We start from the raw sequence: 16,647 nt of genomic DNA, 5'->3' as shown, positions 1-16,647 counted from the left end.
ACTTTTTAAAGCACTTTTCAAAAATGCAATATACTGTTATTAACCATATCACCATGTAGTCCAACAGAGCTTTTGAATTTGTTCTACTTAACTGAAATTGTGTATCCTTTGTGCCAAGGCCTTCAGGGCCTATTAATTTTTATTATTTATTAAGATATTATATTTGGTCTGTCACTTTCTAGGGAATATGCTGAACTGTAACTGTGAATCCCAAATACTATACAAAATTCCAATGTCACTGTAAGCCATATGCTGTTCTGAAATTGACACTTGGTCTACTCACTCTTGCTAGAAAAACACATGCATGATGTATTTTTTGAACAAACTTTAACATTTCCTGAAAAAATTTTGTAGCTGGCACTGAAGAGTCAAAGATCGTGATGGTTCTAGTTTAGAGGAGAGAATACATACTGCTACACACATGTGAGTTGTGTAACAAAGTAGGAATCCTGAATGTTAGTGAATGCAGCCAAATCCCTGAACTGTACTTGTCAGTATATAACTGGGGGCCAGTGACTTAATCTCTCCATTCTTATTCTTCACTGGTAAGATAGGAATAGTGGTAAGATGTGAGTGGTTTTTACCTACTTACAATATAGGTAAAGCTCTTCACAACAGTGAACATTTTGTATCACAAACTGAAGTCATCCAAAATGTACAGATTGATGCGATCTGTCCCATGGTTTACAGCACCACACACAAATGGATGATTGACTTTGCCAAGATTAGGATAATTTATGTTTATCCATTACCAGTTGTGAACTGAGTAGATTAAGAAGCTGAACTTGTTCTGGGCATTGGAATTACAGGTTCCAAGTTATCTGTGCAGATAAGCCAAGACTGGTTTTGTCTTTGACTGCAGGTATTGAATTCTCTCCCATGGCCATGCATTGTTTAGATCTCAGTACCAAACTGACTGAAAAATGTAACAACATTGACGTGATATTTTTTGAAACTCTGTACACTTAAAAGAAGGATATATTACTTTCTTGGTATCTTCATGTATCCATTTAATTTGGACTTGGGCTGGAATAGAACACTAAGAGCTCAGGAGATTCCATGACTGATTTGCAAGCAGAGGGATAGGTGTTAAATAACTATTGGCTACATGCAGCATCTGCATGAATTTGGGGTGACAAATAATGGTCTTGGACCATTCTTTAGGAGCTTACTGTGTTAGTAGGAACGTGAGAGGGAGGGGAGACCGTAGAACAGATATCTCACTGAAAATAATGGAAATGTTTTGAGTAAGGGAGCAAATGCAGTGTCCTACAGATTGACACAGAGGTGGAACAGGAGACCCTGGGATGTCTTTGGAATCTGAGTCCTCCTCACTTGTCTGTTGGCTGGAGCCATTCTTCTCAGGTCTCACCTTAACTCATAGGTGTTCATGCCTCATTTACTCTCCTTGGTTTCCACCAGCCTCTTCCCTCTCCATTGCCTTATCCATCTCTCTTACTCTCTGGTTAACATTTCATTAGAAAATGAAAAATTTCAGTGATTATATGGAAGAACTGTGTCCAGCTGCTCAAACCCACCCAGTTGCTGTTTTTAGCTTCTCCCCCACTTAAAAATAAACAGCATCAGGTCCCACTTGCCAAGCCTTTGTCACAGTCTCCAGCAGCCATTCCTCCAGCCATCTGCTCCCCCAGATGCTCAACCCATCCCCTCCTCCCATCTCAGCCCCACATACAGGCCCTCTGTGAACAAGTGAGGGGCCCACCAAGCTCAGAAGCCTCTAGCACCAAAGTACTGTCTGCCTCTCTCCCCACATGCATTCCCTGCTTCACTTCTGACTCAGATTCTGCAGCCTGTACCCCCCCAGGCCCTGGCTTGTTGACCCCAGCCAATCCTGTGATTTCTGGAGACAGGACGTTGATTGGAGAAAGATGGAGGAGTTGCCATGGAGAGATGAATAAATGAACGCAGCATGGATACCTCATAGCAGGAAATAGAAACTAGTTTGATAAAGTTTAGCTCAGCTTTAGTTCTAAGGTTTACTTGGTTTGGGTTACATGCCTCATCTTTGGAAGTCAGTGTATTAGTAAAGTCACTGATAAGCTATTCTTATATGTCCACATCCTATCTATTCCTTTGGTCAGCGAGAGTGTACTTGCCAGAGGAGTTGAAAGTCGATCCCAGGCCTGAGCTTCCAGATGTTCTGAGAGGCTCTCTGTATCTAGTACCTGTACTTGACATTCACCTGGAGAAAAACTGCCCCAATCCCCCGTCTACTGTGACTTAGAGACTCGAGAGAGAACTGATCACACCAGCATGGAACAGTGATTCTTTCTAATGTGCCCCACATCCCATTCTTTCCCTGTCTTCTGAGTTTCAGGGCTATTGGGATGTGGGGACTTAGATCTGGTGGCAACATCTTGTCTTCCAGTAGCTGGAGTCTCAGGAGGCTCCTCCGGTTGATGTTCCATGGCATGGGTGGGAGGGGCCTAGCTCTGTGTGCTAGAACACTTTCCTTGCACCAGGTTGCATTTCTCTGGGTCCCAGGGAAAAGGGGACATGTTTTTGCAATCACTGTTAATGCCCCACAGGCTGAACAGGAACTCTGTTCTGTGATGAATGTGGAAGAAAAGGGTTCATCTATTGATATTTTGGGTAGGACTTGGTGTTCTGCTTGCTGCACCATGTTTATCATTGTGGATCTCTGCCCACCAAGATCTACAACTGCCTCTCATTCATTGAGAAAAGGAAAACTGCCCGGCAAGTTTACAACCATTCCCCAGGGGAAAATGCCACTCCCAGTTTCTTTTTGCTTCCAAAATATTGGATTGCCACAGACTCGTGTAGCCTCAGGGAAGAGATCCTGACCAGACTAGAGCTCTTTTTTTCATCCTGATAAATTGATTAATAAGCTTCAAGTTCTGTTTGTCAGTCATGGCCTTATCTGATCATGTTGGCAATTCTCATCTTCATACCTCATGGCTTTGTCGTACTGTGATATTTCCTGTTTACATTCCTCAACTCGAATTCTCTACTCAAGGGCATTTTCAAGCACCAGAGCCAGGGGAACGGATGACTGACCTATGAGTTCCCACGCACAGCAGCCTGCATCCTAGGTGTGAAGGGACTTGGGAGTAATTGCTATAGGACTTCAGGCTCAAAAGAAAGTGTTTAAAGTGAGGAAGTTAAAAAGTCATGTTGGAGTAAGGTTGGTTAAAGGGAGTACACCCTCTGGCCTTGCTCATGTGGTATTTTTCTTCCTGAAACACCTCAGTATGGTACTTCCTCCAGAGTTCTGGTAAGTCAATGGCTAAGACCTTGGCTCCAAGATAGATCCCTAAGGTCAAAGCTCTCACCTTCCATAGTGTGTTTGGGAAATCCAAAGAGGAGAGACATTGGTAGCTGATACTTCCATCCCTTTTCTGTTGTTACGGTAGTTTCCTCTTATCTACGGTTCACCTTCCCACTTTGTTACCTGCGGTCAATTGCAATCTGAGAATTCCAGAAATGAACAGTTCTAAGTTTCAGATTGCTCACAGTTCTGAGTAGTTTGATGAATTCTCGAGCCATTCTGTCCCACCCAGAACATGAACCCTTCCTTTGTTGAGTATATCCATGCTGTGTAGCTACCTGCCAGGTAGTCACTAGGTATCAGACTGACTGCTGGTGTTTGTGTTCAAGTAACCCTTTCATGGTAGGCTAATGCTGTTTCACAGTGCCTACATCCTTCACCCCACTTTCTCTCCTCACAAAGTTGGATCATCTCGCCTCCTCATTGTCGGGAGAGTGAGTATAGTACGTTAAGGTATTTTGATGGGAGATCACATTCACATGACTTTCATTACAGTGTTATTAATTGCTTCGTTATTAATCTCTAATTATGCCTGCTTTATAAGTTAAACTCTATCATAGGATGTATGCATAGAAAGAAATAAGTACATCTGGGGTTTGGTACTACTTAGAGTTGCAGGCATCCATAGTATATCTTAGAACACACGTCCCTTGTAGTGAAGGGAACCCTACTGTATTACTTTTCTGTAGATTTCCAGATAAAGCCTCTTTTTCCTTCTTTGGGGCACATTGTGACATTCTTCCACTGATTCACAACTAGAGGAGGCAGTGCTCTTTGGGTTCTGCTGCTGATTGGCATAGCTAGTTTTCTTAGGCTGCTGCTATTAGTTAAAATTAGGTTTTTGGATTTTCTTGATCATCGACTGTTATGTCTCCCACTCACTCTCCCTGGGGGATAATCAGGAATTGCCTATGAGCATTGTGGCTTCTCCTTTGAATATTTTCAGCTTATTGATTCTAACAACCCATGCCTTTAACATTCCTGCTCACCGAAACAGCAAAAATACAAAACTAGGTCTAAAAATTGAATTGTCAGTCATTTCAAAGTCACTGAGATCAGAGGTTCTTTCACAGTTGTTATTTTGACTTTTTTTTTTTCCCTAAGCAGAAACAAATCATTGAATCATGTAGGTGAGAGAGTTACTGAAGTTATTTACAGGATCCAAGGAAGATCTGTAGAACCCTGGGCTTCAGGTGAGCGAGCTTACTGTCCCTTGCCCCATTCGTTAGCTCAGCCCCCTGCTGTAGCCTGGCTCTCTGCTTGTACAGGTAACAACACAGTCGTGCTTAGCAACCCCATGGAAGAGAATCCTTTTTTCTCAGTATTTGTTGATTTAAAAAAAAATAATTACGATCCTTCTGTATAAAACAAGAACCACCTTGAGATTAACCATACTATGACCACTCTCTGAGGTTTACATTAATAAAGGAAAGATCATGCAGGGCCTTTGAATTCCCCTTCAACAGTGTCAGGTTTGGGGAGTCTGCCCGGGGTCAAAACAGAGGTGTCATTTCTGATTCACTGGGTCCCTGAGAAATCAAATGTGTTATCTGTGGCCCCTATACCTGGAGGGAGTTCTTCCGACACATTTATGCCAGTTAAGACAGTCATTCTTTCTTGATTTATTCTGGATTCTATTTCCCCATTTCCTGACTTCTTCTCACCTTCTCTTTACTGCTAATTGAGTCAGTAATACTCAGAAAATACCTTCCTGTTTTAAAATAAAGAGATGGATAGATTTATGTCTCCTTATTCTGAGAAGTGAAGATTAATGAATAATAAGCTGCTGCCTTTGCCCTTCTCTTATTTCAAGTTTTTATACCATGTAGTTATCTCTTATCTAGCCTCCCCGGTCCACATTCATGCCCTCTTGGAGCAGAGAGAGTGAATAGAAGTCAGCTGATCTGGAGTCTTTAAGCAAGACATGGTCACTGCACCAAAGACCTCTGTAGAGCATGTCCAGGCAGATAGCTCAGTCTACTACAGTGTTTTCATGAAAAGATAACACTCACACATTGTGACTGTAAGTGTACTCTAAAGTGTTGGAGGAGAGAACTCTGAGGGTAGATACAGCTAGATCTGAGCATACACAGCAGCCCTGGGGCTCACAGGAGAGAAAAAGGGAAGGGTCAGGAATTTATTTCTGTAGGAAGAAAAAAAAAATGTGTACAGACTGGACACAGCTGACCTGTGTTAGGGTTGCCAGAAATAAGTGAGCTTCCTGCTGGAGACTTGCCCTCTAGGTAAGCCCTTTTTGCTTGTCATGGATTGCATAGACTGCTGCCATTGGGTCAGAGAGAATTCTGTTTGTAATTGGAGCATAGTTGAGGTTAAGATGCAAGTATAGGTTTCTGGAGGATATTCAGGAAATATCTCCAGATGCTTGGTTCTCTTTTCTGTGGTGTTTTAAGTTAAGGTATTTGTTAGAAACTCTGGGGCCCTGTGTACATGGCTGTGGTGCTATATCTGATTTTCATTCTGAATATATAGATGCACAACTGTGCTGCTTGGACTCATAGACACGGCACAGTGACCTCACTCTGGAGGGGCCACCAGAATGGTCAATGATAGGGAATAGTCTTTGTTTGCTTGTGAAATCTCCGAGGAAATATTAAAAATAGGGGGAGCACAATGAAGAGTGAGGAAGGATGAGCAGAATGCTTTATCATGGTTGCTGGAAAGCATTCCTCCAGCCTTGAATACTTTAGGCACTGTGATCAGCCACCATGTTCGGATGGTGTTGTGTGCTGTCAGTGGAATGTGTGTCCTGTGCTTGATTCCAGCAGTGGAGTTGTCTCATGTTCAATCTCCTGCACTTTTGTTATTGGATTCTTCCTTAACAACATGTTGGGTTTGTAGGCTGGGTTCCCAGATTCAAGTTAACTGGCCCAGAAAGTTTACTCTGACCTTGACTTCTGATTACATTGATCTTGACATGAAGCCATTTATGCTGGTTATGATGGAGAGCACCTATGGATTTATATGCAGAAAACATGAAGATGTTTGAGTGGCAGGGGGAGGTGCTGCTAAGTCTTAACTAGTGTTATTGCTTGGATTTGGAACGCCTCACAAAGCCTCATGTGTTAGACAAAGCAGTAACATTCAGAAGTAAAATGATTAGATTATGAGGGCTCTAACCTCATCAGTAGATTAATCCAATTGATAATGGAGCAATAATTTGGATGGATGGACTAGGAAACCGTAAAAATTGTAGGTGTGTAGGGCATGACTAGAGCAAGTAGGTCACTGGGGGAATGACCTTGGGGACTATATCTGTCCCTGGACCCTTCCTGTGTCTGTCTGTTTCCCAGATGCCTGAAATGAGCAGCTTTCCTCCACCATGATGTTTTTGCCTTGGAGCCAGCCAACCATAGCATGAATCCTCTGAAACCTTGAGCTAAAGTAAATATTTGTTCCTCTAAGTCATTCTTGTCATGTACTTGGTCACAGTGATGAAAAACTAACACAACTAGATTCCATATTTGTGTTGTACAGGTCAGAAGGAAGTCCTTTGTGGGAGGAGAAAGTAACATCGATGGTACATCACCTTCTTTCCTTAGACCAGAATGTTGCAGGGATTGAAGTTTTGACATTTGTTTCAATAATAACCTGGCATCCTGGGCTGGTGTTAAGAGGGTGGTGTCTTAGCCATATTGCTTCCACCCTTGTGTTGAGGTGCCTTCTTGCCGTTTTCCTCATAGGCTCGACACCTCTCCCCGCAAGCTCGCTGTCGACTGCATGCTGCCCTTGCATCTTGTGCCACCTCAATGCTGATCCTGTTCAACCTAGTGTTTCTAGGAGGCAATCAAGTTGGGAAAACCTACTGGGATAGGATCTTCATACAAGGTAAGTTGCCAGAGAGTGTTGTTTCCAGTCAATTCCTTGTTTTCTATGTATGCAATTGGTAGCATGAATGGGATTTGGAAGTAATTTGTTGTTACATTCATGATGTGTGAAGTGATCAATCAGAAATAATTTCCCATGTTTATATATGACTGTGTTCCCTATTTTTGATATACTTCATGTCTACCACTTGTGATACTTAATATCAAAATGTACTGTCCCAACTCTCCTGTCTACTGGTACTTTTTCATTTTTTTCTCCTTATCCTTCTTACCATATCTAAGTTCCAGCCTCCAGTATACAGTAAAATCTAATGTTGCTCCATTTACTGCTCTGAATTTCCTAGTGAAACATGTCTTAAAAGCCCCACTGTGTTCTCCTGAGGCCGTGAGTATGGTCCTTGTATTTACACAGCTCTTGCTTGTGGATGTTTTTGTCTAAATACTAGTGGTCAGTCTTATGTTTGAGGTAAATTATGTGGATTGTTTCATTGTCTACAGCAAAGCCACACCTCCACTAGGTCAAATGCTAGTATGTGGGAATTGTCAAAAGACTACAGTCATAATTGATCATTATTTATTTATAATCACCATTTCCTTTGGACTGGGACTGAGAGATATGTGATGTCCTTGAGAGAACTGAAGTATTCACAGTGAGCTTTACTATAGTTAATTCATGATGGATTAAAAGGAAAGATGCCCTCTTCTGTTTCCCTGACCAGCAACATGGTGTTTTGTTTTTGGAAGCTTTGCCAAATGGTAATGACGTGATTTTACAAGCTGGCTTGTCATCTCTACATCTGGGTTCCTGAGAAGCCAGTGATGCTTTAGATGTAACTCTTTGCACATCAAAAATAGCCCAGACACAGCTGCATGATTCCCAAATGCCAGGTCATGAATCTCAACTGGGGAACCAGACTCGAAGGGGCCAGGAAAGAGCCCTGCTAGAATCTCATCACTAAAACACTCCTCTTTGATCTTTGTTTCTGAGAGGTGTTTTAGCTGATAGTTCCTGAAAAGACCATGTGCTTTTTAAGCAGGAGCTGTCCTTTCTTAAAAATGGGAGATAATGAAGTGCAAAGGATCTAAAGATAAAAGAGATAAAGGAGAAGAAGAGTATCTTTTACTTTTCTTGCTACCCGCTACCTGCAGAACCTTGCACAATGCTGAGAACACTGTGGTTCAGGGGAAAACCCTGACTTGGAGTTGTTTTGTCATCTAGTGAGAAGGCTCTGATTTTTGCTTCAGTACATCAAACATATTGGGCATTGGTTATTTGCAAAGCACTGAGAATATAGGCAGGAAAAAAGAGGTGCACACATGAGCCAAACATGCAAACACAAATGTGATAGTTGATTCTGTTTAACTTTTTTGGTAAAGAATTTTTTTGTATTTGTTCTAATCAGTTATGCATGACAGGAGAATGCATTTAGACACATCGCACATAAATGGAGTATAGCTTCTTACTCTTCTGGTAGTACATGATGTAGAATCACAATAGTCATGTAATCATACATGTACGCAGGGTAATGTCTGATTCATTCTTCTATCCTTCCCTCCTTTCATTCCTCTTTGCCTAATCCAAAGTACCTCTATTCTTCCCTAGTCCCCCACCATTGTGACAACCTTTGGTGTTTTGGGATTGGCTTATTTTGCTTAGTATGATATTCTGGTTTTTGGTGTGACAAAAACCAGTAGTGTCCACTCCAGCAGTGAATTGCTGGAGTTTAAGCAACAGAGTGACTGACCTTCCATAGAAGGGCAACATTACAGAGGAGGTGACATTGAAATGGAAGCACTTGGTAGAAATTTGCCAGTGGGGAAGGAAGGTGTTTTGGGGTAATTAACATTCTCCACCATACAAGAAACTCCAAAATCTCACTAAATTTTAACTATAGAAGTTTATTTCTCTCACAGTTCAATATAAATCTAATGGCTTTTTCTGAGCAGTCATTCCTGGATTTAGAATGTTTCTCTTGATTCCCTGCCATCTTGTCCTGGCATCATGAAGGGGAGGAGAACCAGTAGTTGGTGCCTCAGGTAATAATACCTCAGAAGTGACACAGGACACTTGCTTGTTCTCTATTGGCCAGAACTAGTCATGTGACCAATCCAAGTACAAGGCTGGGAGATGTGGGGAAGCAATCAGGTATCAGAGAGATTGACTCAGTAGTCTGGATTGCAGCTTCAAGGCCAGTCTGAGCAATTTAAAAAGATCTTGTCTCAAATCTAAGAATTTTAAGAATAGGGGACAGGAAGGTGTAGCTCAGTGGTAGAGCACCACTGAGTTAAATCCCTAGTACCTCAAAGAAAAACGATTTAAAAAGAAAACATGAGTTGGAGTTGGGGAAGAGATAAAACTCATGATTGAGATGTGAACATGAAGGACATAAAGCTTGTAGGTTCAGTGATCCAGGGAACTTCACAGAGTAAGAAGATAACAGGGTAGGAGGCAAAGTTTGGGGCATGTTGGTGTTTAAGTGGACAGAGAGACATGATAGCTAGGAGGTGTTCTTTCTGCTGCTCAGTGGCAGAAAGATCATAGCATGACCTGCCTGGCACCCTACAGAGTTATCAGTCACAGGTTAGCAGGGCTCTGAAAAATAGGGTCTGCTCCTGTGGGCTGGTCCCTCTATGGTCTATGATAGGATATGCTTTTGCCTCCTCCTTGAAGGAGTCTTGGGGTCTTAAAGACTGTGATTCTCCAGTTATGGAGGATGTTGTGGGTTCATTTTCTTTCCGGGTTCTATGGCCAGGGAAGCTCAACTTAGAAGGCATTTCCTGTGTTGGGGATTCTCTAAATGAACCTGTTTGGATCTCAGCTGGTTTGTCCCATGGGTCTCCTGAATCAGGGAATGTCTGCTGGGGTTTTGGCACTTCCCCTGTTTATTTCCTACTGAGGGTCCTTGCCTCTGAACCCTTGACTGGGTTTAGATATCTCTTGGAGTAAAGTGAAACAGATGGTGCCAAATCTCCCATCCTTGAGAACTCCAGATTTCATCTCATAACTAATTTGATTGACCCAATCCAAGATTGGTGCAAAAAATGCTTCCTCAGGCTCTGTGGTAAGTGTTAATACATTAGCCTTCTGAGATTTTTTTTTTTTTTTAAGTCTGAATTCTGAAATTCATCTGGCCAAAAGGTTTCAGATAAGGGATTGTTGACCTATACAGGTCACCTCTAATGAATGAGCTGGGACCTTGATAGCCTGTTAGTCTCTGGCCTCTTCCTTTTGGTACATGATCAGTTCCCATTGCTCCAATGGAGTGAGTGAGGAAACCCATTCATATGGAATGGAGAGCATTTAAGCTCAGTGTCTACATTTTAAGGTTTAATAGAAGTAGACCTTTCTCTGTGTGCCCTTAGGGGCTGGGACCTGCTGCAGTGACCAGCAGGAGCCATTAGTGCTGCACCACCTAACAGATCTCACCTAGAGAGCCTGGGCAGAGTGAGGAAGTGACAGGCTGGTGTCTGGGGAATGGGTATCATTGAGGAGATTGGAAATTGTCTCCTAGCTGATGGTCCAGAGCTGCACGTGTAGATGCTCACTAATTCTCAGGAAGTCATTTCCCAGCTTCATGGATGTTCCTAGAAGATAGCTTATAGTTTGCTGAGAGGAATTATCTTAGTCTCCAGTTCACTAAATTTAGCCATAGATTTGCTTGCTCAAGGATACAAAGTGTATTACAGTGTGTTCATAAAAATCTTTACCCTGGTCTCTGTGGGTAACGTGGGTGGTAGATGCAGACCGTTCCCTTTCTACTGTGCACCTGCACTGCTCTCCCTGAGAGTAGAAGGCAGAAATGCTGAATTATAAATCTAGGTTTCTGATATGTGTCATGCACATAGCACTTTTATCAACAAGCATAACCTCTGAAGTCAGAGAAGTAATGTTCAGTTATTCAGCAGAATATAAGGAATCAGTATTTTTGCTTTTGAAAAATTTCCAAATTTTTTCCTGTTGAAATTTGCTTCTAGCTGCTTGAGAAATTTTCATGGATCTGAGAAGGATGTAGCTGGGGACTGGTTCACCTGCCCACTCTAGGAAGACTGTGCTCTGTCATGCTTTGCAGACAAATGCAAGGTGCTACTTACTCAATGCTTTGTCTTCCAAAAACATTGTTGATGGGAGAAGATTTCTGTCATCTACCTTTAAACCTTGACATTGAAACAGTTTATTTCTTCAACAAGCAGTTGAATACAGCTCTGTAATTGAAAGGGAACAATAAGTTGTCAACCCTGATTGACAAGGGCCAGTCTCCACAAATCACCTGTGCCCCAAACATCCCTACTGTGCTCTCTCCAGAGGCCTATGGCAGTAGGGAGGAAAGACAAGACATTCAAGGAAGATGATTATATTATTGGGACTGTATCTGGCTTCGAGAGGGCCGAGAGCTCTATAATGTTTGTCTGGGTGCAGGATGGTATTCCTTCTGAAAAGTCTGTCTCCTTTTGTCCAGGGAAAGCATTGACTTTGTAGCAAAGGATCTAAAATGTCTCTCAACAGTTGGGGCCTCAGCTCCTGCATCTGAGGCTTTGCATTGATAGGACTTGGTAGAGAGGCAGCATCCACCAAACACTCTCCTGCTCTGCTCCTCATGGCACAAGCACACACACCTGCACGTGTACACATGGCTGGTTTTCTCTCCTTGTTACCTGATCTAGTTTGGCAGACCCATCTCCACACTTATCTCCCACAGCAGCAAGGAGTGTTTGTTTATTTCCTCCAGATTGCGATGAAGGAGGAGCTAGTCATTTCTTATGCAGGTCAGAACCTTAACCCTCCTCATATTTGCTTCTATTTCTAGAAGAGCGAGGAGAAAATATCTTTTCTCTCTGATTACCAGCTTGTCCAGATAGTTTATTTGTCTCTTGACTCAAATGGTTCTGGACAGGCTTTTTATTTAAAACCGAGCTGGAGTATTGCACTGGAAATTCTAGACGGTTGTTGTTAAATAGAAACTCATTCCCTTTGCATCTTCTTGGGAGTAAAATTTCATTGCTGATGAGAGAAGACAGAGGGCAGATGTCAACGTCTCGGAGGCCTTCCTTTGTGATTACTTCATTTTACCATTTGTAGGAGCCCTTACTGTGGAGAAAGCACTGCAAGCATGCTTGGGCCACAGGTGGTTCGTGGGGACTGGCCTTGCCAATCTGGAGTTAAAGCTTGTTGCTATCTTTGAATTATAGAGCTAGAGTCAACTGCTTGCTGAAGAAATTCGCTTAGTCTTCAATATCAATGTCCTTCACTTTACCATCTGTATGAGCCCTTAATAAAACTCCTTTCAATGGAGTTTACAGGGCTTTCATTGCTTCTACTTCTGCCTCACAGGATCCTCTAGTTCTAGAAGAGTTTGAGGATCTGGGTGTGGTGGTCCATGTCTGTAATCCCAGTGGCTCAGGAGGCTGAGGCAGGAGGATTGCAAGTTCAAAGCTGGCCTCAGCAACTTAGTGAGGCCTTAAGCAACTCTAAATAAAATATAAAAAAAGGACTGGGGGTGTGACTCAGTAAGCAATCCTAGGTTCAAACCTGGTACCAAAAAAAAAAAAAAAAAAGTTTTAGGAGCAGGAGGGTTTCCCGTGGTACTGGTAATCTGTAGAAGTCGGTTGAGCAGTGTGTGCATTTATCTATGATCATACCTGGTCCTTTGGTGGCCATAGTTGGAATCTGAATGTAAGTCTCTTGGAAGCTTTGGCTTTTTTGTTCTGTGCCATGTGGTCACCCAGATGTCTTGGGCATCTGTTGTCCTACAAGGATTTCAGGCCAAGTCACCAGGCACAGGACAGGAGGAGGAAGTGGAAGTCCCTGTGTGGGTGGGTAAAGCTGAGCAGATATTTGAAATATCAGAAATTCCAGACTTTCAACCAGAGTGTATCGAATGATGTTTCTGTGAAATTGTGTGAATTTTTTCCTGCTAGCAAGGAGTTTCCCTGAATTAATTTTGAAGAGTTTCATAGATGATGGGACAGTATTAGAATATTTTCATATCTAGTAAAGCCAACATAGTTTAGACCACAATCAAATGCAAATGAAATAATTTACTGATATATGAGCATGTAATATTTGGAATTATTTGCTTTCATTTATCACTGACCTCTCTTTGGCCCCCTAGTCTTCCTGCCCCTAGTCAGAGTGAGTCTGTTTTTCAAGGTGTAATACCAATTCCCTTGAGAGTTTTATGTCCTGGACTAATATCCTGAGATAGGATAAGGATGGGTGAAAAACTGTTTTTTTTTTTTTTTTCTTAACTTTAAGTTGTATAGGACACAATGCCTTTATTTATTTATTTATTTATTTTATGTGGTGCTGAGGATCGAACCCAATACCTCCCATGTGTGAGGCAAGTGCTCAAACCACTGAGCTACAACCTCAGCCCCAGATGAAAAACTTGCTCTTCCTTTGTAATATAGAATAAAAACTCCTTTATAAAAGAAGAGGGAAGGAGAACCTTAGTAGTAGACAGATTAATTTTTAGGGCAGGGTGGGTAAACATGGAAGTTGGGAATCTTGAAATCAGTTATTTTAAAGTTAAATATGTGGTTTTTACACTTTGGGAAGTCTTGTTAGTATCCTGTGGTATGCATGACATGTGTGGCACTGTAAGGGAAAGAAGACCACACTGCTCTTTATGTTTGATTTTCTTATCTTTAATGTCACCCAAAAGAAAAGAATTATTGATCTAGACTGGACAGCTGTTGGGATTAACATTATTCAGTTAGCTACTGCTGTATAACAAACCACCCCAAGACTTAATGGCTAACTACAAGAATTTATGTAGTCCAATACTCTTTGTACCAACTGAAGGCTGGCTTATCGGAGACAGCCTCATGCATACATCTATAGGTTAGCCCTGGATTGGATTTATTGATCTTAGCGGGGTTCTTTCTAGGGCCTTGGGATGAATTGGCTGACTCGTTTCTGCTTCTGATAAGAGGTGGGGTTCGTTTTTTATCCTCCAGTTGACTTGTCCAGGTTAATTCACATGACAGTCACTAGTTCAATAGAACCAGTGTACAAGGCCCTTTCTGGTTTACATGATCACTTCTGCACTCTTTTAGCCAAAGCACATCATAAACTTTAAGATAAACCCAAATTCAAGGAGAAGGAAAATAGCCTCCATCTCCTGAAGAGAGGAGCTGCAAAATCATATTGCAAAGGAAGGTTATGGGTGGGAGTAAAGATTTTTGCATCTACTTCAATAGATATTCAGAAGGAACAGAAGAACTGGCAAAGGAGTGTGGCCCTGTGCGGATGATCCTATAAGGTTGTAGAAGTAATACGTTTTACTGCTCCGATGCTGCCACCTCTCTTTATCCTCCTCTTGTGGCCATCTCTCCTCCTCCTCCTCCCAGTAGAGGCTTTCTTTGCCTCCATGTGATGAAGTGGACCCTTGGTTGTTTTGGCTGAGGAAGGCCAGGAGATGGTGTAGGGGCTAAGACCTGCACCAGTTCTGCATGTAGCAATGAGATAATCACAAACACTCTTGAGGGAGAGAGAGAGAGACTGCCTGTGTGTTGTTCATTCAGTTAAGATCTGGGGCATTCAGGCCTATGTAGCTCAAAGGAGTTTTCCCATGGTCCAGCTGAAATTCTATTTAGGGTGCGGGGCTATAGTCCCAGCCAGTAATCCAGCATTCCTTTACTTGCATAAATGTCTAGGTTACTTGCTGTTTAAATTTTCCCAAGTCTTCCAACTAAATATAATATTTAATTGTTCTAAGTAGCATCTACTCCCACTGTTTGAACTCTTTATATGAAGTAATTTCCCTTTTACAATTGAGTTGATCTTCTCAATAGGCCTGTGAAATAGTACGAGCAGACAACTTTATAGCATTACTAAATCCCCTGTGACTCAGAGAGGTTAGAAAACTTGGTCAGAATTGTAAGCAGCAAAACCAGATGAGATTATAAGTCTTTTGACTCCAAATCCCATGTTCTTTACTTCTTACCCCTTTTCCCTCTTTGCATTAGGAAGCCTAAATCATGACTGGCAGCCACCGATTCCATTGCAAACTATTCCTGGATGCTACTCTCAGAAACAATCTAGATTTTGCTGTTCTGATGCTTAGTACTTACCATTTGGAGTGTTGGGAGGGTGATGAGACTCAGAACTTCCAGTTTCTGTGGCAGATAGACTTCAGCATGCTAGGTGCATTAGCCACTCACAGGTCTGCGTGACTACAACTGTTTTTATCTGAGCCTGCTCAGTTGGTGAAAGACTCTTGCTCATTAGACAGTCGGCATTCAGGGTGTTGATTTCCCCCTCTTGCAGTCTTTCTCAGACACTGCATTGGGTTGCTCGTAAGCTTTGTTTCTAATGTCATCACCCTTACCTAGACCAACAAAACAGTGCAAGGAGAGGACCATCTTGCCTAGGCATGCTATCAGAAGATAGCATGCTATCACAGAAAACAGTGATCTCAGGATGACTGTCATAAGAGCTGAAGGCTGTGATTGTGATGTATTATGTTCAGAGCAGCAGTGTGGCCTGGCTGTGGTTTGGTTTTTGTTGTTGTTTTTTGTTTGTTTGTTGGGTTTTTTTTTTTTTTTTTTTTTTTTTTTTTTTTGGAGTAAAGATCAAAGAGTGGAATCCAGGGGAAATTTTCCTTGCCTAAAGAATTCTGTCTGGCACTGTGGTCTCAATTCTTGAGTGTCATTAAGGCACTCAAGTATTTCAGCAAATATTCTGTCAGAGTGAAGCCCTTAGCAAAAAAACTTTTCATTGTCTTGAAATAAATATAAGGGGAAATAAAAAAAGAATCTTGTGTTGCCAGCAACTTTTTAGTAGTGCCAGTTCAAGGGGTTGGCCTCTTTCTTCCGAGTGTTGGAGCCTCATCTGGATCATTGTTTTCTGCCTGACTTAAGCTTCCTACAGCCTCCCAGCTGCTGCCCTGCTCCCATCACCTGCTGCTGCAGAGGATTCTTTGCAAGGGGACCTAGTGAGAGGGTACAGCATGGCAAGGGGGCTGTTGCCCATTGAATTTTGCCCCCTAAACAGGTATGTTGAAGTCCTTACTGCCAGAACCTCCAAATGTAACCTTATTTGGAGATGGGGTGTCAAATCCAAATGAGGCCATTAGGGTGGACTCTAATCCAGTATGACTGGTGTCCTTATAACAAAGGGAAATTTGCGTGCAGAAATTTTAGAGATAGCAGCTCCCAGAGGGAAGATAATGGGAACCTGCAGGGAGAAAGTGACCCAGTGAGGGTGGAGCAGGTTGGAAGGATGCTGGCACAAGTTGAGGAATGCCCAGGAAGCTGGAAGAGGTGAGGAAGGAGCCTGCCTTGAGGTTGGAGGAATTGTGGCCCTGCCAACACTGGGTTGCACACTTCTGGCCTCAGGGCTATGAGATGATGCATTTCTCTTGCTGTGAGCCATTAGGTGTGTGGTACTTTGTTCAGCAGCCCTAGGGGACTGCACAGTGTGTGATATGGGAAGTGGGGTGGGGCAGGACAAGGCACTGAGATGGGGTGGCGGTAACTCCTTCTCCATTC

General features: G+C 42.4%; 1 protein-coding gene across 3 annotated transcripts in view; it reads left to right on the top strand.

Annotated features, from left to right (window-relative positions):
* Hhat (hedgehog acyltransferase) overlaps window positions 1–16,647 on the top strand; it is a 328,256-nt gene that overhangs the window by 275,771 nt on the left and 35,838 nt on the right. For all 3 annotated transcript variants that reach the window (XM_047519801.1, XM_047519802.1, XM_047519803.1), the window contains exon 11: window positions 7,012–7,156. In XM_047519801.1, the coding sequence (XP_047375757.1) occupies window positions 7,012–7,156 (145 nt within the window). The remainder of the gene's footprint in view (window positions 1–7,011; window positions 7,157–16,647) is intronic.

This window comes from Sciurus carolinensis, chromosome 12 (assembly GCF_902686445.1).
Source record: "Sciurus carolinensis chromosome 12, mSciCar1.2, whole genome shotgun sequence".
Classification (NCBI taxonomy): Eukaryota; Metazoa; Chordata; class Mammalia; order Rodentia; family Sciuridae; genus Sciurus; species Sciurus carolinensis.
This window is presented reverse-complemented; position numbering and strand designations above follow the sequence as displayed.